General features: G+C 37.9%; 1 protein-coding gene across 1 annotated transcript in view; it reads right to left on the reverse strand.

Annotated features, from left to right (window-relative positions):
• Positions 1 to 23,764, reverse strand: part of EEFSEC (eukaryotic elongation factor, selenocysteine-tRNA specific) — a 157,870-nt gene that overhangs the window by 100,398 nt on the left and 33,708 nt on the right. The window contains exons 2-4 of the mRNA XM_067544267.1: positions 12,976 to 13,183; positions 7,651 to 7,747; positions 6,120 to 6,284 (exon numbers count right to left, since the gene is read on the reverse strand). Of these exons, the coding sequence (XP_067400368.1) occupies positions 6,120 to 6,284; positions 7,651 to 7,747; positions 12,976 to 13,183 (470 nt within the window). The remainder of the gene's footprint in view (positions 1 to 6,119; positions 6,285 to 7,650; positions 7,748 to 12,975; positions 13,184 to 23,764) is intronic.

Below are 23,764 nucleotides of genomic sequence, written 5' to 3' on the forward strand. Positions count from 1 at the left end.
GATAATGGCCAATGGCTCTGCAATCACATCAGCCAACTCCCTCAGCACCCTCAGATGCATTGCATCCAGCCCCATGGACTTGTGCGTGTCCAGTTTTTCTAAACCATCCTGAATCAGTTCTTTCTCCACTGAGGGCTGTTCATCTCCTCCACATACTGTGCTGCCTAGTGCAGTAATCTGGGAGCTAACCTTGTCTGTGAAGACAGAGGCAAAAAAGTTATTGTGGGGAAACTAAATAAATTTTTCGCATAAGTCTTCGTGGCTGAGAATGTGAGGGAGATTCCCAAACCTGAGCCATTTCTTTTAGGTGACAAATCTGAGGAAGTGTTCCAGATTGAGGTATAAACAGAGGATGTTTTGGAATAAATTGATAAATTAAATAGTAATAACTTACCGGGACCAGATGATATCCACACAAGAGTTCTGAAGTAACTCAAATGTGAAACTGCAGAACTACTAACTGTGGTATGTAACCTATCATTTAAAATCAGCTTCTGTTCCAGATGACTGGAGGATAGCTAACGTGACGCCAATTTTTAAAAAAAGACTCCAGAGGTGATCCCGCAAATTACAGGTCGAAAAGTCTAACTTCAATACCAGGCGAACTGGTTGAAATTATAATAAAGAACAGAATTATCAGACACATAGATGAACACAATTTGTTTTGGAAGAGTCAACATAGTTTTGTAAAGGGAAATCATGCCTCACCAATCTACTAGAATTCTTTGAGAGGGGTCAACAAGCATGTGGACAAGGGTGATCCAGTGGATATAGTGTACTTAGATTTTCAAAAAGCCTTTGAAAAGTTTCCTCACCAAACGTTCTTAAGCAACGTAGGCTGTCATGGGATAAGAGGGAAGGTCCTCTCCTGGATCTGTAACTGATTGAAGGATAGGAAACAGGGGGTAGGAATAAATGGTCAATTTTCAGAATGGAGAGAGGTAAATTGTGGTGTCCCACAGGGCTCTGTACTGGAACCAGTACTGTTCAACATATTCATAAATGATCTGGAAAAAGAGGTAAACAGTGAGGTGGCAAAATTTGCAGATGATACAAACCTACTCAAAATAGTAAAGTCCAAAGCAGACTGTGAAGAGTTACAAAGAGATCTCACAAAACTGGGCAATTAAGCAACAAAATGGCAGATGCAATTCAATGTTGATAAATGCAAAGTAATGCACATTGGAAAATATAATCTCAATGATACATATATAATGATGGGGTCTAAATTAGCTGTTACCACTCAAGAAAGAGCTCTTGGAGTCATTGTGGAAGTTCCCTGAAAACATTCACTCAATGTGCAGCGGCAGTCAAAAAAGCTAACAGAATGCTGGGAATCATTAGGAAAGGGATAGATAACATGACAGAAAATATAATATTGCCTTTATAAATCCACAGTACGTCCACATCTTGAATACTGCATAGATATCTGGTTGCCCCATCTCAAAAAAGATATATTGGAATTGAATAAGTTACAGAAAAGGGCAACTAAAATGATTAGCGGTGTGGAACAGCTTCCATATGAGGAAAGATTATGGAGACTGGGACTTTTCAGCTTGGAAAAGAGACAACTAAGGGGTGATATGATCGGGATCTATAAAATCATGACCGCTGTGGAGAAAACAAATAAGGAAGTGCTATTTAATCCTTCTCATAACACAAGAACTAGGGGTCACCAAATTAAATTAATAGACAACAGGTTTAAAATGAACAAAAGGAAGTATTTCTTCACACAAGACACAGTCAACCTGTGGAACTCTTTGCCAGAGGATGATGTGAAGGCCAAGACTATAACAACAGGTTTTAAAAAAGAACTAGATAAGGTCATGGAGGAAACGTCCATCAATGGCTACTAGTCAGGATGGGCAGGGATGCAAAACCATGCAATGAAGTGTCCTTAGCCTCTGTTTGCCAGAAGCTGGAAATGGGTGACAGGAGATAGATCACTTGATGATTACTTGTTCTGTTCATTCCCTCTGAAGCACCTGACATTGGCCACTGTCGGAAGACCAGATACTGGGCTAGATAGACCATTGGTCTGACCCACTATGGCCGTTTTTATGTTCTTATGAGACCAAATCACTTTGCCTGGGACTAGAACTCTCTATGAATTCACCTCATCTTATCTCTTTGACCTTATCCACTTCCTGTACACTCCTTTGTCTACTCACTGCATTCCTGACTTGTCCTCTTATCTGCTCCTTCATTGGGACTCTTCACAACTTAAGGGCAGGGGGAGAGAAAGTGGCTCACAATGCGCTATCTGGAACACCTCCCTGCCTCCAAACAACTTCTCTTTAAAAGGGATATTAAAATAGCATCTTCTTTCTCTTAACAAATTGCCTTATCTATGTTACTTTCTTAGAAGGTATTTCCAATGCGCCTATAAACTGTTGAAACGAAACAAAAACCCTAAGATTAATAACACTGAAAAAAATTAAAAACCAACATACTTTGCACTATTTTTCTGTTTTCTTTTTGCATTTAAGTTTAGTCACTGAAATTAGACTCACCAGTGCTTTATAGTTTAGACTGCTCTTGGTAATTTTCACTTTCTAATTCTCCTGAACATGCAGAGGTAAGCTAAATCCCCTCCAAAACAGAAAAATATTTCTATTAAATTTAAATAATCATGAAAACATTGTTCTTTCCCTTTCGTAAAAATTAAATACAAAGCTAAAATTTGGACCTAAGCTATTTGACAGTGTTCCTTCAAAGGTCTGCTGGAGACAGCTGTGGTCCAAGGCCCAGATATGAGAAACAAGACATGAGGGTTCTTTTGCTGGATCTGTTGGGACTCATGTTTGACCTTGGGCAAGTAACAACCATTGCATGCCTCAGTTTTCCTATCACAGCAATGAGGCTAGGGATACTCATCCACCTTTATAAAAGCACTTCACAATTTATTAATTAAAATGCGCTAAACAAAGACTACAGGCTTGCCAACACCAACATTTAGTTTGTGTGTGGCAGGCTAGTGTGTGATAGAGTCACACACCAGCTTGCTGTAAACTAAATGAAATGTTCCTGTACACAAGCCCTAAGTATTACTAGTAATGAAATCTTGAATTTTCAACCATCCTCTTCTCTTTAAGCTAAATTCTCATAGTAAAGTATTCTTACAACAAAATGTCAAAAAAAAGTGGTTTATTAACTAATATCAGTCCTAAAGTGAAAGGATAATTACAAACAAGAACCTCACTACCAGCCATAGAACCTACTTTTATAAAGGTAGTAGCGGAAATGTCACATCATATAAGCAAATGCAGTTCGTAAACTGGGAGGAGGTGATTTAAAGACCACTGGAGTAATCCCAAATGATTCAGCATCATAATTCTGACAATATTATGTTTTCACAGCAGAAATCCTAGGTTCATGTTCTTCAAAGTGAATCAAGTGCCATCAAACAAATGATACTAAATTGCGTGGATAGAGAACAGTTTGCTGTGTAAAAGCTTTTTGCCAAACATATATAATTTTTCTCTTTGCGATACAGATAATCAACTCCAGATGGCAATTTACATAGACACTTTAGTAGGTAAAGAAAGCCATACGCTGTTGGCATTCTCAGCCTCAATCAGAGAAAGCATGGGCGTTCGAGAATGTCACTGTTTATTTTTAATTGCTGTGTCCCTCCTTTGTGCAGGTTCAAGTGGTCAGAGATGTCGAAGTCCATTAGTAGAATTAGGAAGTGATGCCACTTTATTTGGTGAGAGGGCTCCTCAAATTTAAAAAAGCAGCTGGTTTGCAATGTCCCCAAATGCCCAGTGGGCACCAGCTATCAATCTCAGTTTCCACAGCGTCCGGGCAAAGAAAGGTCAGTAGGAGTCATGAACCACAGTGTGTTGTGAAATGTGCTTCCTCCATTACCTTGTAGGCTTGAGAAAGGTTTCACCTTTAATAGGTATACTAGCCCAACTCTACATGGGACAAGAAAGGCGTAGGATGAGTTGGCTCACTTCTGCGTGTCTCGGTTCCCCTCTCTGTAAAATGGGAATAATATCACTGACCTACCTCATGAGCTGTCGGTGGAACAATCTGAGTTCCAATACTGTGCCCATGACTTTATAGAACTAAGAAGAGACAGGCTCTGCCTTCATGGAGCTTTACCTAAGCAAGCTAGTAAGAGGACTAATTCATCAATGTTTGTAAAATGCTAAAAAAGCTTAACATGGAAGTTGCTATATACTGCAAAATGTTTTGTCTTCTCTTTCCCCAATTTCATTCCTCCCCACAATCTCACCATTGCTGGTGCAAAAGCAACTCCTCTGCAGCTTCTCATGCGTGGAAAAAATTCCTCTCCCCCACATCGCCACCTAATGGACTTCATCTCTTCCCAAATCTCATTTTAAATTCTCTCTTACCTATTTCACCTGATAAATTTGAGAAAAATAATCTGCATACATTTTATTCAATACCCCTCACCTTTTTTTTTTTGTTCATATATTGTCCATGAACAGAGCAGATAATTGTCAAATGCATTCACCCAAAATTATTCTCAAGCTGCTTGAGCCAATAATGATTGGCCTGTAGTTCATCCAAATTGCAAGTCTTACAATCAAATGCATCAATGTGTACAATCAATTGTAAAATTTGTAATCTGAACTGTTCTTCAATCAGCACAGCACAAATTGCAGATTTTATGAAAAATACAGAATTCAACATTCATTTTTGACAAAGTGCCAAGCCATATATTCATTCTTAGCAAAGCATTTGTATTAGAGAAAGATTGTGCAGTAAAATATCAAAGTAAACATGAAAGGGCACTAACAAATTAAGATTCATTTCTGAATGTGAAGAAATAACTTGTGGAATTATTTCCTCCCAGTGTTCACACAGCTCCCCCTCTTAAGAGCTCACTCTCTCTTTGTTATTTACTATATTCCTATAACTCTATTGCTTAACTCTGTTAGCAGAGACAGTTTATAGGAAATATGCTATTTAAAATAGTGCTCTGGTATACCTCACTGGACCAGAATGCCTGAGGAGAGCTGAGGAAGCAGCATGCTCAGTCTTTGTCAGTGTGAGCTCCTCATAGAACTTCAGCAGGGAGATCCTCTACCCTAGGATTTGTGTTGATGGCCTCCAAAGAGAGTCCCATTCAGGTTTCTTCAACCAAAGGAAGGTTGTTGTTAGAATGCAACTGATGGGTCCATTTTAATCAACAGCTGCAGAATGCATCTCAAGTCCTGGCTCACTTCTCTTAGTTAACTATAAGACCAAAGGCAGAGCATTCTACAACCTTTGTAGAATCAACAAACAGCTTTGAACTGGACCTTCCTCCACCACACCCATCAAGGGTACCCAGTCTCCTTTTAAGGGATAATATATTTTAAAGAAAAAATTAGCAATAAAATGCTCAGATTACACAGAGATCACAGAAATTCAAAGAGGCTTTTTCTGGAAGGTCTTTTGGTTTTCTAGAGGGTCTGTAAAAAGTCAGACTGCAACAAGTTACTTGTTGTCTCCCAGCAGCCCTCTCAGAACATGCTGAGATCTATGAAATCCATGGCACACGCAGAGATTCATATATCAAACACTTTCATGCACTCCTACTGTCATTTTCTTATTTTCCTAGTTTCCTCATATCTCAGGAAATCTATCAAGATTCTTATACAGCACCTGTCACAATGCTAGCTGATACCTAGAGAAATCAAAAAAGCAGGGGGTGGGGGAAGGAGGCCACACTGCTGCATCCTCAGACACTTCAGATTCAAATTTGCCAATCTGATGCCATACAGCTAATACACTAACCTTGGCCTCCTCTCTGTCTCTTCCACATGAGAGTAAAGTTGAACAAGTAGAACTCTTTTTGGCTGCCCAGTTTGTTTAAAACTCCTCTTTCCAGGGCCTCCTCTCTTTAAATCTCACCTTCAGGCTTCCATTTCCCTTGCAAATGACATTCTATAAACCATTGGACACTACCATGTTAAAAGTTATACTGTATTCCAAATATCTGAGTTTCTATCATCGTTGCCTGCTCAGGCTGGGCTGCAGCAGCACAACAGGAAAATAAAGAAGTTAAGAAATAAATGGACAAACGAAGAAACAGAAGAGAACATGCTCTTCCTTGTTGAGTGCCTCTTAGTCTTGTGGAGCTGGGAGACAGACACACTCACCTTCAGGGCAGGAATCTCCACATTATCACCTAGGCTAACGGAGCCAGAAAGAACAGTGCCTGTCATCACTGTGCCTTGACCCTTGATGGAGAAACAGTGGTCGATGGCCATAAGGAAGGGTCCCATGGGGTCTCTTGTTGGCAGGTAAGCCTGAGACTTCAAGACCTGAAAGACAGACAAAAGACATGCCGTGTCTTGGTGAAATGTCATGACAGGCATGATGCAAAAGGAGAGCAAGTGGATGATTGATTCAATAAACTTGTAGTTTTACTGACATCAGGTTTGAAATGGACAAGCTTGAAATAGACCAATGTCAAATAAACTGTGCACATTACAGAGGAGATGTACACTTAGCAGCAGCAGGAGGGGTTCGATTTTCTGCCTTAGAAAGATTTGATGCTGCACATTCAGCTTGGTTAGCAAAACTGTGCTGGAGATAAAGCTCCTGCAAAACTAAACATAAACACTGCAGCAAAAAAGGATGAAAAACCCTGCACCCCTTAGTTTAAAAATAAGCCTAAATCCAATTTCTAAGTGCATTTTACCACTACAACTGCTCTGATTTCAAGAAGGGAAGCTTGCTATATATGGATCTTAAAATGTCTCTGAAAATTCATCCCTGCCTATATCCCATAAGAAATATTTTATTGGAATAAGACAAGAGAATTTAAATCAGACTGACAGGATTTATGTTGACATTTCTTGGAGGAATAAACAATTTGCATGTTGATAGTTTTGTAGCTCTCTCTTTATCGAAAGCACAATCATCATTAAGCTCAGGACAAGCTTGCCATGCCTAGGATTTCAGTGCATTTTATTAACAAAATGTTTGTTAAAATATGATAGCAAGGTCAAAAAACCTTAATTATTGTGGGCTGCAGTAGTGTGGCCAATAGTGGTTCAGGGACTTGGTTCACATCTCGATCCTAGTCCACAGTTGTGAGAATTACAAAACACTCTTTGAATTTGTCAGTTTGAATTAGACAGTTCAGTGTCTGTTCATAAAGACGGGAATAGCAGGTCAAGACTGAGATGCTCTGGTAGAAGAATGAGGATAAGCCCAGAACTAAAATAGCAGGGATGAAATATTGAGGAACAATAGCAGCATTTGCAAAAAGCTTGCCTGCTCTTACAGTACTGGGATTCCCTTGAGCAGAAACTGAAAGTTGTGCAAAATTATACAGTTGTTTTGAAACATAGATGTGCATCCTAGCAACAAGGATTTAACACAAAACTCATTGTCTCTCGCTACCCACTATTTGAACCCAAATAGCCACAGTGAGTTTAGTTCTTTACTGCAGTTCTTCACTCATGGGCACTCTGCTGCTGAAAAAATCTGATACAACAATTCAACTTTGGGGTCATGCAGTCTTGACTTGTCTGTTCAAATAGAATGGATTCCTAGAGAAGTGCTTAGAACTCTTCACATTAATACCACATAAGTTAATTAGAATTAAATATTACAGAAACACCAAAGAACTTAAGAAACTGGGCCATATTTTACAGCATTATCCTTTTTCATTGCATGTACCTCAATTAGTTCAGAAACACCTAGTGGATTCACAGTCTCTGGGGCATCTGGTCCACCAGGCTTAGCTGCAACAGCAACAATAGGACACCCATGGAACCTAAAAGAAAAAAAAAAAAAAGAGTGTCCCACCATAAGACCACAAGTCCCCTGCACATGCAAGTAGAAAATGGTAACAAAAGCCTCATCTGACAATGCAGATGAGGAAATTGCCTTGGATATTGATTTATCTAGTTCTGCAATAATGAATTATTGACTTCTGAGAATGTACTATTTGTGCCTTTGAGTTTACTACTGAACCTTTAAGACTGTTAATTTTGCTTTGTTGTAGTTTCTGTTCTGATTTCCCTAGGCAATAAATAATAAGATTACACAGTTTGCCTCAGAAGGCTATAGTTTAAGGAGGGGCCAAACTGGGCCAGCTTGTGATGGCTCAGTAAGCTGGACCTTTTTTCCTAGTGGCTTCCCATCGTGTGCTCCAGATTCTAAACTTTGATTAAAAAAAAAAAATTCCCTAGCTGTCACAATTGCAACAACCTTGAAAATGTGGCCAGATGTAAAAACAGTTCAATGATGTCTGTTTGAGTCTACAGAGACCCTGTTGAGATTTGTCTCCACTCCTGTTAGGGGATGTGAACTCTGAAGCCTAATGATTATAATGTAAATGTCAATGGTGTTAATTATTTCACTGTTGATCAAAGCATACTAGAAAGAAGAGGTGATAACTATTTAATAGGATCCTTGTTTTGCCAACTCAAGTGAGCAAAGCTTAAGAGACCACTACTAGACCCAATTCAATCCTAGAGTTGAAGACTTCCTTTTGCAACCAATTTTATTCTTCAGTCCTGTAATGTATAGAGAGGTCTGTTTAACAGCTGACAGAATCTGTAACATTACTTTTTTGTGAGATGCAAACTATTGGTTTATATCATCTAATAACTCATTTTGACAATGAATTTTTTTTTAAACTTCTGAAAGGAAGCAAAATGAAAAACCTATCTTTGTAAAGACCAGTACCCTAAATAGGCTAGAGTCTTTAAATAAAAAAAGCCAAAACAACCCCCATACAGTCACAATGGTCAGTCAGATGATAAAAGCAGAATAGCAGGAAAAAAACCTTCAAATACAGGAAGTGCTCAGTTCTCATAAGTACTCAGTTACTGTACAACAGAAACAGGTCACAAAATTGGAGTGAATGGCGTCCCTTTTGCTCTCTTCTTCTCCCAACTTAAACTTTTAGATTTTTATCTCAAAAGGCAACACCTGGGGGGGAAGATTGATCATTCTCTCTTGATCAGTGACCTCTAAATGTGCACCCTTTGCAGAAGTTATCAAACACTAAGACAGGATACAAGCAATTTTCTCATTTGTGCGCCATAATTCTAAGGGACAAACAGACAAAAATGTGCTCTGAGAATTCCAGCCATTAATAATAAAGCTTTTGGAAATTCATTTATTTTTATCCAAACACTTCTGGGCAATAAACAAATTAATGTTGAACGAGGTGCCTCATTCCGTCCACAAGAACCCCATGTAACATAATCTACAGGTGTCACATGCTACTTTTAGAAATACGTTCAAGTATAAGGGAGCCCTTCTAGAACTACTTTATTCTACCACAAATAACTTACTGTAAGTGGCATCTTAATCTTCCTCTAACAAAGAGGAAGGCTAGTGTAAGCAAGGAACCCAGATAAAAAAATAACAGGAATTTTGTTTTTCTGGTGTGAAAATTTTTTGCTTTGATTGATTTTAGGTGCCAATCTGCAGAAAGGTCAACTGTTGACGAGGTCAAATTCTGCAATCACCAAATCTGCAGAAGGATGACACCGTCATTCTTACCGTTCCTATTCTGTTTCTCCATTGCACTGAAGTCATGTGGCAGCAGCTGTAAAATGATGTCAGGGTCTATAGCACTGTCCCCTTTACAGTTGCAACCATACTAGCAACCACACTTTACATTTGGTTGTTGATACAGGGCTCTACTCATAGACAGAACCAATAATTTAATAACTGAGGTTTCCCCCAGGAACTATAGGTGAGTATGTGAGGTAAACAGCAGGCTGCCAAATGGTCTTAGCTGTGTTCCATAAATAAGAGCCATTTAGAAATGCAAAACCATCTTAAATTGCCTATGTTTGATAGCACAGAGTTGATGATGGGAAAGAAGTTGTCAGGAAATAAGGTATGTCTGATGCATAGTGGGGCTGGCACTTTAGGACAAGGCCAGGTCAGCAATGCTTTTAAAAATTCACAAACGACAGATCTGATGTCCGAAAGCTGAATCTTTTTGTGGGTGGATAGGGAAGATGACAGACGTGTCTGATACATGAGCCTCCCTGGGATCTGTAGTTACAGTGGCTTCAACTAAAACATTATAAAAGACCACCTCTCTCTAAGGAGAACCAGAACAGTTGAGATCAGCTGAGGCACAAGATCTGAGAGGACCTTTTCTTAAAACAGCAAGGGGATAGAGACACAGCCTTTGCAGTTAAGAGGTTTCAGCTCTGGAACTCATTTCCCCCTTAGTTTAACAAAGTCCAGTCAACATTCAGGGTATGCTTGCAAGGCCTATTTGCGTTTCCCAGCTCCTGAGAAAGGATTGGGTTAAGAGGATATATGTGGGTTTAGTGCAGAGAAGTACTCATGAAAATACACTCTAGTTTCTTTCCAATATATTTATAACTTTAGCTTTCTGAATGTAAGTTTGACCATAATCAAAATGGACAGACAACTAGGTGTTGACCCTCATACAATATGTCATTAGAAAGGTAATTTTTCCTTTTTATTTGCAATATGTTCTCAGACTTAAACTATGACCAGAGTGTCATGCAGGAGTAATGATCCCCATTCAGTCAAAATAAATTTAATCTTTATCTTGTCATTTTGCTAACATTTGATTAGTTTGCAAAGATAAACTATTATAAAACATTATTGTCTCAACTTATTTAACTTATTTGTACCAAACAGAATTGTTTCTCAGATAAGAAATATGTAAAAATTGAAATATTATTTTCATTTCTGTTTCAAGATAAGAGACGTGTAGTAGGTCAACCTTTCTAAAAAAGATTAATAAAAAATAAAAATAAAATCTAGTAAATAAAATTGTAGGAAAACTATCAGATAAAATTAAACATTTATGTTTAAGTTGTTCATTTTTTCAGTCTGATGGCCACTTTGGCTGGGATTAACAAATCTGAATTCTTATGCAACAGCTATCTAAGTGTGGTCATTTTATCTTTTCAATTAATTTTATTAACAAAAAGGCACAGCTATGAAAACCTTCTATATATCTGGTGTGACCAAATATATATGAGGTTTGATTTAAAAAAGTTTAAGCAACCTCAGACTAAGTTATGGGTATCTAGACCCACAAAAAATAATAAAAATGGACAGTTTGTCAATTTCTAGGACAGGGAAAATCAAGTCGCTTTATATTTTTTTGCCCTCTATCAACAACCATGAAGGAAAGCCACATGTTGCAGAATTTTGTCTCTGTACTATGTACACAAGAGGAAACTTCACTCTAGTGACCTCTCTCTGCTGTACTGATCAAAAGGAAGCAGACTAAAGAACAGAGAAGCTGATAAAAAGCAAAATTTTCCAAATGTTCAGAACAGGGACATTATCCTGCCATCAAAAATAAGTTAAACATGAGGTGACTTACACAACCATGTTCTGCTGGCTCCAGTAGCATTGATAAAACCCACATCTTTAAATGCCCAATCACTTCTACTCTTACTCCTGCCATTGGTAACAAATGTGATTTAGCAGTTAGGTAATTATGAGCCAGAATTCTTTCCACAGCATGAGCTTGGACAAAACACTCCACCCATCTGTGCTTCAATTTCCCTATCTATAAAAAGGAGATAGTACTTTGCAGGGGAGTTGAGGGGCTACACCTGTATTCAAGGATCTCATAGCAGCCAACACAGAGTACTTAATTCAAATTTATTTTTATTGTACCCACATGGATAATCCCAATCTCAAACACATCTTCCATATTCTCACTTAAGCCACCCATCACGCTGTTCTTTTCCCATTAAGACCAATCACACTTCCCACCTTCAATTCAGAAAAGACCCTAACTTCTCCTCCCTCTCTCTGCAGCTGACTGAGATTCCCAGACTGCAGAAAGTGTCACAATCCTATAAGCCAACAACCAGGCTTTTTTTCACCAGAAGACTTTGCGTCTGTTGTTTTATCTGAGCTGAATTCAAAGAGAGTCTTTAAATCAATTAACTACCTTAATTTTGGTTCAATCTGGTTCATAGATGCTAAGGTCAGAAGGGACCAATATGATCATCTAGTCTGACCTCCTGCACAATGCAGGCCACAGAACCTCACCCACCCACTCCTGTAATAAACCTCTAACCTATGGCTGAGTTATTAAAGTCCTCAAATCATGGTTTAAAGACTTTAAGGTACATAGAATTCACCAGCAAGTGAGCCATGCCCCATGTAACAGACGAAGGCGAAAAAGTATTACACTGAAGCCCACTCTACAATAAAAACTCAGGTCAAGATAACTTAAGGTGGGCAGGGCTGTGAAAAATCCACACCTCTGAGCAACGTAGCTATGTTGACCTTACCCCACTGTAGATGCAGAGAGGTCAACAGATGAACGCTTCCATCAACGTAGCTACCATCGCTCAGGGAGGTTCCTATAGCAGCAGAAAAATCCCTTTCGTCATTTGGTCTGCATCTATACTATCAGATTAGGCCAACAGAGCTACAGCACCTTAGCTATGCTGCTGTAGTCCATATATTGTTGACATGGCCTTAGGAACAAAAGCAGCCACCATGAGATCTTTAATGATCACAATGAGTAGCTGGAGCACACACCAGGGGCAGTGCAGCAAATTAACCCAAAAGAATAGCACAGAACTGTCAAAGTCCTTGTCTACACAGAGAAACTGAGGTGTGTCAGCTAACACATGTTAAATAGCACATTTTAAAACACCATTTAGCATCCAGTGTAGACAGAGACAGCTCTATTTTAAAATATGTCAACTAGCTGTGGTCAGTGCTAGGCACCTGAGCATGCACCCTATGGTGTTGTCTCAAACTAGGCACCAAAAATCACAGCAACTAAAATATACTTTTAAAAATCTTGCTCAGGGGTCAGATGCAAAATTTAAAACTGGGTTTGAATTTCTTGGAAAAAAACAAAAACAAACACACCTTTACCCCTTTCTACACATCCATACATGAGATTTCTTTATGCCTGTGTCTGATCTACCCAAGGTGTGTGTGGTAGCATCTCTGAGGCATAGGTCAATGTACCATAAGCTTTGTTACATTAGAAGAACATATTTGATAACTTACTTTGTATTTTCCAGGGTCTTCTGCATTTTCTTGGTCATCTTCTCAATGGCAGCCTGTCTCTTCCCCTCTGGAAGAAGGTCTATTTTGTTCAGAACTACCACCATCTTTTGGCAGGCTATTTGTCCAATCACCAAGCACTCTGCTGACTGAGTCTGCATTCCTTTTGTCACATCTATTACGAGCATCATCAAATCAATAATCTGGGCACCTGAAGGAGAAGTCAATGTCAGTATCGTACCTGTATAAAAAAATTAGAGACCCTCTTTCCAAAGTGTTTCTGTAAACACTGTCCCTAATGTATCAATAATACACTCTCACAAGAAAACATGAAGCCAAAGCGAAAATCCAAAGCGTGTTTGTGTTCAATGCCATTTGAAAACTCAAGGAATTTCAAGGTGCAGAAGACTATAATTACAGCTACACAAAGAAACCCAAGTCTGTTAGACTAAAAAGTTTACCGGTTGCACCACAGTGACAGCCTTACATTAAGGACTTGAGCAATATATTTGTTATAAAGCTGATCTTTGCTGAAGCACAAACATAAGACATACATCTCAACTAATTCAGTAACACACTGTAAACAAACAGATTAGTATGTTACAATGAGAGAACATGTGCTCTGTTTACCCTCGGTCACACCACAGTGAGGGCAATAGGGTTAGACATTTCATGCTGCTGCAAAGGTAAACACACTGCCAAGATTATTAAAATGAGACATACGACATGGGCCAATTTTCAGGATCTTAACATACTTTATATTTACTGCAGGAGCATAATACTGAGTCTCCATTAGATCTTTCCATAATTACTAACATGATTATTCCTGAGCATCCTCTTTTGGAAAGAGCTAATGATCTTTCATGGTTTCATGATTTGTTTGCAGACAGAACCAACAGAGAACTGAAACTCTCTTTGCAGAGCTATATTGACATTTTTAAGGGTGCTGTTATATAAAGAAGAAAATGAAGTCACATTGGTCTAGGATCCATAAGAATCACTGTAAAAACAAATCAGTAAAATTAAGTTTAAACTTCACAGAACAAAACCACTAAGGAAAGAAAGGTTTCAAGTTCCAAAGTGTGTGCAAACAAATGGAAAGTTCAGAAATACTTGGCAAATATTTTTTCTGCACTTTTAAATGAGTACTGTCATCTTCCCCTCATGATATCTTTAAAGATTTGAAATAAAAATACTGGCTCTGGGCATTTAAACAGCGAGCTGCTAAGGGAGCAGTATGTGTGCTCAGCACCTCTGAAAATCAAGCCACTTTTATTTAGATATTTAAATATGAATTTAAAAGCCTAACTTTAGGTACCAAAGTTTGAAAATTTTGGTCTTAATCCATAAAATGAATAGAAGAGGTTAAATGCAAGTGTGAAGGAAGAACACCAGCAAAAAGACCAGTGAAAAATTCTATCCGCGATGACCAAAAACTATTACAACTGTGACAAGGATAAACTGGGAACCTTTGAATAAGTCAATTTTCCCTTTCCAAGAGCTCCTTGGGAGTTTGTGGAGCAACATTCTGGAAAGCATCAGCCAAAAGCTGGATGTGCAGGATTCATTGTAAAAACATAAGAGAATGAAAAGGTGATGAAGAATTGCATCCACCTTACTACTAAGGTGAAAAAATAACCCCTGCTGGGCCAGTAATCTTGTTCATTCCCTCTTTCACATGCTGATAATAATAGTTTTGTGTTTGGATGTTAAGATGCAAAAAAAGCAGGGGAAGGGAAGCTGAATGAGTTAAATGATTTGACGAAGATTATGGTTACCATAGTTTTCAGTGCTCAATGGTAAGATTGGTTAATATGTTTTTGATTGGTGTTCAGGAATATCCGCATTAACAGGACACTTCAGAACAAGAGGGGGAGATTTAGGAAACATTCTGCCCTTTAATTAGTAAGAGCTGACCTTCGTCTTTTTCTGCCAGTGTTCGAAACGTGACATAGAAGAAAGTGCTTTTCCAAGAATATTACCATTCAAATGACCAAGTGGTCATTTTAATCAATTCTAAATATATTAAAACAAGTTTTTAAAGTCACTTGATTTATATACTTTTCTGTGGTTGAGGGAATTGATTAAACACTACAGTATATTGTCACTCGGCTTTGAATTAGAGCATGTACAGTACGTGCACGTCAAATCTCTGCAACAGCTGAACAAATACAGGCAAAATTTCCCACATCCCTAATCCTTCACTGAGAGTGATGTCACTCACTTTGAGTCTAAATTTACCTTGATTTCTCTTGGCCTCGTTTTTCCTCCAATTTTTTTTTTAGTGGATTTATCACAAGTTCTAAATATCATTAACTGAATATTCCCATTATTGACTAAACTGGCTTTCAGATAGGCTTCTGATGGCTGGAGAGAGCAAGACCATACTCCGCACACATTCAAGATCCTTCTATCTCTTTCCTGCTAAAGTATTGATACACATAACTGATCAGCAACCAGACAAAGATGTGCATCCATGCCATTCATATACTCAGAAGCTGTTTCAGAGTAGCATGTTGTAAATAAAGCACTAGAAAGCCATGAGCAATGGACCTTAATATAGCAAAGCTCAATTTAAAAAGGTAAAGGTCTAAAGCTGAACTAGTAAAGAGTTGCAGTGATCTACAAAAACATCTTTCAAGAATAACAAAATGCTAAAAGAAACTAACCCATGGCAAATCCAGGGTCATTATATACAGTACCCTGATTTCCTGTTTACAGTGCTTCTAACATTTTCCTGAAATTTTTGTTAATAAGAAATTGATTTAATTGTTCCTTTTCCCTCTCCTCCCCACTACATTTTTGCTTCATCTTTACCATGGGCCATCACATGGAAACAGACAGACTTGTTTATAATTTCCATTAACTTAGGATAGGAAATCATTCTTAGAGTGAATTTCATGGGTGAGTGAGGGGGTGGGAATTGCAGCTGCAAAAATTAAGAGTTTCAAATGGATATTTTCAACTTATCAAAGCTTTTCATTTTGTAATATTCCATGAAGACTCCTTTAAAACTACAGCAGGATCATTATCATAGCAGTATAGCTAGCACAGCATTTTCTCAAGCAGTATCTCCATCAGTTCAAAAACTGTGCGTGGCAAGCTTAGCATATGTGTTATCCCTCCAAATGCATTTTCTGTTTTTGTTATTGCATAAATTGTTTTACAGCGTAAAACCGTTTTTAATTACAGTATAAATAGCATTAAACCACATCTTTGAAAGAATAAGAGGGGGCTAGGTTTATTTTAATAAGAAGAGAAAGTGTGCAGGTAGTTAGTTCTGAATGTGAACAAGTCTCAGTCCTTTAAGTGGGGTAAAAATATTTTAAATTAGCTAATATTTAAACAATTAAAACACTAGTTCTAAGCATATGCAACAGTGTGTGTTTCTGAAATTTGTTTTTACAACTGTAATGTAACTATGTTTTGTACTAAGCTTTGTTGAACAGATAGTCTCTTTACTTAGCTGATAACTGTTCAAATGAAGATGATTTATCAAATGAACATGAATGAACCATTAAAACCAACCAAGAAGTTAAGGTTAACATTATTAGCTATCATTATATTTAAGACATAAGTAATGATGGTTGCATTGTATTCTTTAGCTCACCCTCTTCCAACTAATTAATATGAGGAGGTAAATATGGGTCTCTAGAGACACTCTAAACCAAATTTTGACCTCAGTTACTACAGATTTAAATTAGGGTAACTGAGATCAGAATCTTGCTTTTGATAACAGTGGCTAATTTGACACCATATGTGCTTCAATATCTAAGCTCACTGACAAAAGATAAAGATGAAACCTTAATGACATTTTATTTCAGTTTCTTTCAACCACTTTATTATCTGCAAACATTATATATGCAACTAATTGTAATATTTATGCATCTATTAGCACCCTCAGACAATTTTTTTTAAACATATGAAGCCCTTAAAATGTAAGCCTCACTAGGGTCTCTGCTGAGGTTTATTTAAAAAACCAAAAGCAGCATCAGAGGCAAAATATGAAATTATTAAATAAAAATAATAGTATCAAATATAAACCCATAACTTTGATGGGAAGGAGTAAGAAAATTAAATATACAAAGGTTGGCCAGATGACAAATGAAGGGTGTAAACACCACGGTACAAGAAGAATGATTTAGGTTGACTACTGGGGAAAAATCTAAATGTTGACATTCATTACCTCCCTGGTGCCCAACCTTTGCATCACAAAGGGTAACAAGGCAACTAACCAGAAGTCCAAAGGCCCACCCCTGTATACAAATATTTTTATATTAAGATTTTAATCAAAGATAAATGCACAGCACTTTTTTTTATTTAGAGAATGCTGTAAGTATAAACAGCACTTTAACTTCTTGATATCTTCCTAGAAGTGGCCACAATAACTCTTTGGGACAGGAACTGTCTTTTCATTACATACATGAACAGCACCTAACACAAAGCAGCCCTGATTGCAATGCTTAGACACAACAACAATACAAATAACAAACATTAATAATAATGAAATGATTGACAAGATCAGTCCAGATGTCAGGATATGGGGAGCAAGTGCAAACTGTCTACCAGGAACAACTTAAAGACAAAGAGAAGACAAAGAAAGAGATGAGGCATAAGTGAATAATCCAAGGAGACAGCTCATATAGGGCATCAGAGAAATGATACATTGATCCAATACATTCCTGATGAAAATATAATTATACACACAGGGTAAAGATTTGTTAGTCTCATTATACTATAAATTCTTTGGAGCAGGGCCCTTGCCTTCTCTATACAGTGCTTAGCATGCTGACTAAGCTCACTTAATAAAATAAATAAACAAATAAATAACTGTTATATAATAATAGTTATAACGTGTAACAGAATGTATCCTGTGAACAACAGACAGTTAACACATCTTGGCAGAATACCTAAATAGAATGGCAAGCATCAACATCTTCACTGAAATCATGGAACAAAGGGGAAGATGAACACTTCTCCAACATACTTTCTTAGACTGCAGGCTCCTCCAGGCATTGACCATGTCTTTATCTGTTTGTACGGCCCTTAACATAATGTGGTTCCTTAGGCTGACGGGATGAGTGGGCACTATCATAATAGAACTAATGAAATGATGATGATGATGATGATACAGTAGTTTTTCCAATTTTCCCCACCCTTTGGACCACTTCAAAAGGGGCAGATGTTCTCAATGACCCGCCTCTCTTCTCTATTCCCTAGTCCTCCTCTGCTTAGTTCTCAGTTTGGTTTCATTCTGTAGAAGGGCTACTTGACCACTTGCAGTCCATGGATCAGAGATGTAGAACTTCTGGAGTAGAGTAATCTGGAAAAGTCAGGTAGGATGCCTAGCAGATGAATATAATAGCCAGACTTTTCATCATGAAAATCAGAAACTCACTTGTAGCAAAAATGGCAAAACTACGAACTGCATATACAGCAAAGAAGCAATCTCACTGAATTTCAAGGTTTGGGGGTTTGTTTTTTTTAAATATCTTGCAGGTAATAAAGGAGATGTGAGAAACTAATAACCTTATGTTTATAGGTTAAATGGTCTTCAAAGCACCCAGCAATCAACTCACCACAATGTTGAATTTCAGTTAACAAAAAGAACTGAAACATTTGTATGTTATTTTCTACTATATCTCTGGACTTTAGTAATAGGGAAAGCACAAGTAAGGATGAACCTATATAAATGTACTATTATGTATATAATCTCATTTGAAGAAAGCTTTTAATTCAGGTATTGAAAACATTATCACTGCCATAGCAGTATGGACATCAAAAACAATTACAGGAATAAAACAAGGTGATGATATCTAATCCAAAACCTGCATGATTTGTTGAGAGAACGTCTTCCACAGGCTCTGCAGGGAAAAGAAATAAAGAGTAGCTGAACTGGTTTTCCAGAGACTATTTTCCTACACAGATAAAAGTAATGATCTAAAAGAGATGAGAGAGTTCTTCAAAACCACATCTGCAGGCAAATGGGCAGATACATGCAGAAGACCAACACACATATATGGAAGCATCACTGAACTATTACATCTATACTGGGGACACTGATTACAAAATTAAGAGGAGGAAATCAAGAGACTCCCTATAGAAAAAGTATGCAGGCTTTCATTTACTGTTTCATCCATAAATTTCTTAAAGAAATTTTGAAGCACATTCAGAAAGATATCAAAAATGCTTTCTGAAGTAATTTCCCACTTGCCCTGAAAATGGTAAGTCAACTACTGGAGTGTATTCTTCTAGTGATGTCACACTGCTCAGCGACATAGCCCTCTAATAAGAAAAACGAAACAGAAGCTAGTTGTCAGCTACAGATGTACACGGGAATGGCAAAAGATGGGAATTATGTTGCAAGATAAGAAACTGAACACACAGGAATAACAAAGTAAAGCAACAGACGTTTACTAAATCAGGAAAAATAAATGCCAATGAAGACAACTGGTGAAAAAAGTCTCTGTGATGACAGGGAGAGATGGGGGAAAGAAATCACAACAAAGTAACAGAGAGGAAAAGTAGTAAAGCAGTGGGAGCTAACCTTGGAGGCAGCAGCATTCATCTATAATCAGCAGATTGACAGGAGACTATTTAGAGATGTTCTTAAAATGAGGACTGTTAAAAAAGGTCCTTTAGTTAGGGATAAAAATTATCTGAGCCCCACTTTAAAAACCCAAGTCCAAGCCATCCTTAACAAAGTAAAAGTTACTTTAGAACTTTGGGGAAACCTTAATAGCTGGCAAACAGTTAATAATTTATGATTGCCATTGCTTGGAGCTTGTAGTAGGAGTGCTTATCCAAAGATATCAGCCAGAGAGGCCCTGAAGCCAGCAGTGTGTGTGTGTGTCCAGTCAACCAGTGGCCAGATATTAGAGTAGACTCCACAAGTCAGCAGAGACCATTATCTGATAACTTGATTTATTTGTGCATCCCACACATTATCCAAGCTAAGACTCCTAGCTGTCTATTTCTTATACCTTGCCCATCATGGCAGTATTTATATGTCTTACCAGACTGACATCCTGATGATCTGTAGGCAGCAGCATTACTTGGTTTAAGCCACAATAAAACTTCCACTAGCTCAGCTGGTAGGAGATGTGCCTAGCCCATATCAGACAGAAGAAACTCTATGCAGATATCCAGTGTATCTCTTATAATGTCAAGGTTAGTAAGCCAAATATATGACCTACTTTAAAAATGACATTATCACCACCAAAATATCCTCATTATGTTTTTTAGATTTTTTTTAAAAGAACAATTATCTTAAAAATCAAACTGACTGTCTCTTCCTGTGTTTCTATTAATTTATGTTATTTATTGTAATTTCTTTGGATGTATACTATGAACAAAAAGGAAATCTCATCCAAGGTTCTAAGCAGCCTGCCACAAGAGACGTGAAAAGAAATAAAATTAAACAGTAACTTAACCCTGGCAGCCAGCAGAATCCACCCCACACAAAACACATTTTTAAACTAATAAAGTTTTAAAATAATACACTGGACTTGATTCCAACCCTACTAAAACAAAGCAGTGCATAGGTGATTTTTTTGTACTGTAAAGAAAGTGGGAAGGCCCTACAACTCCTGTATGCTGTTGCTTTGGATTCCTAGGCAAAGGTGTTAGAGCAGAAGTAAAACTAGATTCCTCAAACACATATTTACTGTAGAATGCTGTGAAGATCCAGTTTCTGGTAGCTGTATTGTGTTATGTGCATACAACACATGGATCAGTCTTTATGACTTCTATTCCAGTATAAAGAGAACAGCTCATCTCTCATAAGAGAGAAATCCATCCATGTCTTGACCACATATGCTGTTATGGATCTCCATATAAACCAACTCAGAGATTAAGGTTCTGCTCACAGTTTGTTGCATCCTGGTAGACTACTGTACCTTCAAAGTCCCCAGTGAAGTGAATGGAGTTCAGTAAAGACACAGCTGTTCACCCAAGCACAACTAATTGTGGGATCATGACCTAAGGAAGTCAATTCTCTCCATTACACTTCAGTTTTATGTAATTTTAAATAGGGTAACACACAGGTAGGGTTAGGTCTAGAAAAATCATTTAGATTAGACTTCTCTTTTTAATCTCTCAATTCCAAGAGTTTATTACTATTTTATTACATACACAGTACACATTTTTAGAACAATTGGATTATAAACTCCAGACACTAACCTGACTTGCAATTTTAGCATGGGTGAAAGGGTGAACCAAAAAGTATTTCCAGCTACTAACAGAGAATCTGAGATTTTTTTTCAAGTATGTGAAAAACAAGAAAATTAGAGGTTTATTTTATTTATTTCAGCAAGCAGCAGTTTAATAGGGAGCCAAATCAGACTTTTGCTACAATCTCTATCAATGTAAAGCCGAAGATGACTTGGCTCCAAAACATAGTAAAATCTCATTAATCTGCACTAGTGGAAGAAGGAGGGAGAGAGAATGAGGAAAAGGGGCTGGGTCCTAAGGTGAACTAGTGAAGAGATTTTGCATGCCACGTGAGCACAGAACATAAATATGGATTCTGACTCCTTGCTTCTTTAAGCTACTGGTCCTTTTTTCTGTTTGTGGTAATCTTTTTAGCTGACTTTGCACAAACAGTACAACTGTTCACAGGCAGTGAAAGGAAGCAGAAAATGGAATTTGAAATGCAGAAATAAAATAATTGTAGGCCATGGGCTATAATTTGATTTCATGCTTTACAAGGAAATGAAAGCGGACTTCCTTAAATGTATTTTTTTAAATATGCTTTTTACCATGTTAGGATTTCCTCTAGCACAGAAGAGAAAATAGGATTGCAGAAAATGTGCCGTTCTCAAGTATCATTGCTACTCAGGGGCAAAGCTCTGTTTTAATGTGCACTTCCCATTCTGGGGAAGAGGAAATTCTTCAATTAATAAACCGGGTGGACTGAGGCGAGTTTTTAAGGTTTAATCAATTTCATCTGCACCTAGAATAAAAAGACTGACTATTCTACTATTTTTTCTCCCCTTTTCCCCCTTTTTAAAAAATAATAAAATGAATGTTTTATTTTAAATTCTTTGAGGTTAGTGTCTCCTGTTTCAGGAAATATTGTCTATTTCATGCAGCGAGTATGAAACTTCCCCCTCCCACCAATCCACCCTCACTTTTTTTTCTTTGTTAAGAATCCTTATTCAGAAACAACTAAATTATTCTCTGCTTTCATATACAGTAACACCTGGGGAGATGCTAGGAGTTATACAGGATTTTGGTAGGTACCTTGGGGGGAGCTGGTGGGTTTGTGAGGAAGATGTTTTGCAGGATATGGAATCTTTCAAAAGCCAATGTTAAAGGAAGGGAAGACTGGAGTGCATGAATTACCCATGAAGAAACCCTCTGTAAAGCAATGCAAATCATATACCAAACCGGATACCAGAACTTTGGTTAGACAACACTTTGAAAAGTACAGGAACTCTCACTAAAGTTCAAGGATCCCACCACTGTTTTCCAAGGATGCCAATCCAGATGGTTTTATCAGCTGGAAATCACAAACCGAAAACTGCATGAGAACCTTACATTCAGAAATTGATTTACATGATATTTCTAGGTACCCAGGAGCAGCTAAACTTTGTAAAACCAAGGGTCCTTGCCGATGCATCACATTTCTCTACAGATGTATTAAAATTTACAAAATATACAATCATCCTTGATCAACAAACGGAGATTTCTTGTTGCCTGAATTTACAACCAATGAAAACTGGATGTTGGATAAGCTCTTTCCTAACCCTGCAGATATAAAGAGAGGGCAGTAGTCATCTTAAAGCTCCACACTTCCACGGAATCCACATCTGACCCACCAAATAGAGCAATGTCCTCCTGTTACCCCATCCATGTTCCTGGTTCACTCTGAGACCAGTTCCCGCCCTCCTGATCCATGTAGAGAGGTTTCCAGAAGCCAACGTACATCAGCAATAGGTGGAACAAAGGGTGTAGTTGCTACAACCAAAGGGGATAGCAAGTAAGGAGTTAGTGGCCAGAGATGTGATGGTCTATTCAGAGGTGGTGAAAGGGCTAGTCAGAGCTCTGCATCTACTATTTTGCAGAAGGCTTCAAAAAACAGGACCAACCCTGGGACATATTTGAGGCCTTCATAGTCTGTCCAACTTCTCTTCTTCTCTGAAGACAAAAATAAAAACTAACGTGGGACCCTTCGTGAGTGCATTCTCTCTCACTATAAAGATAACCAAAGCCCTTCTTGTTTAAAAATGCACACAGTAAATGTCAGCAGCTAAAGGCATATGGCACTGAGTAGGTTCTGGGCTTTGTATACGCCTGTAAGGAATGGAATACATCTCCCGAGGGGTTGCTATTGCTTTTGCAAAAGCACCTGCAGGAATTCTAAAATAACTGTATACGGTTTTTATAAGATAGTACAGCCACCAGAACTGTAAAATTATCCACTACTAATCAAGAGTTATAGGTTTGACCCACAGAACTGGAATCTCACTTTCTAAGACAGCATAATCTGCACAGACTACACAGGTTATGTGTTTAGATCCACAGAAGAGGATTAACGTTACACTGCTCAATAGTGACGCCAATTGGCCAGTAAGAAGCAGCATGGACAGAACTCTAATGGAAACTTCAAAAGAGCCAAGATGTGATGGATTTGAAGCTGTCTTTTAATAATTTATTAATTCTGTGTGTTGACCTGGTTATTGGGATGTTTACTATATGAACACATTACTTTAGTTTAACAGGAGGGGCTGTTTGGAAAAAAACAGGAAAGGAAAGAATGGCTTATGATAACAAACTCTTGCGGGATGTT

This window comes from Emydura macquarii, unplaced genomic scaffold, assembly GCF_026122565.2.
Source record: "Emydura macquarii macquarii isolate MOO-44397 ecotype Brisbane River unplaced genomic scaffold, CSIRO-AGI_Emac_v2 contig_968, whole genome shotgun sequence".
Classification (NCBI taxonomy): domain Eukaryota; kingdom Metazoa; phylum Chordata; order Testudines; family Chelidae; genus Emydura; species Emydura macquarii.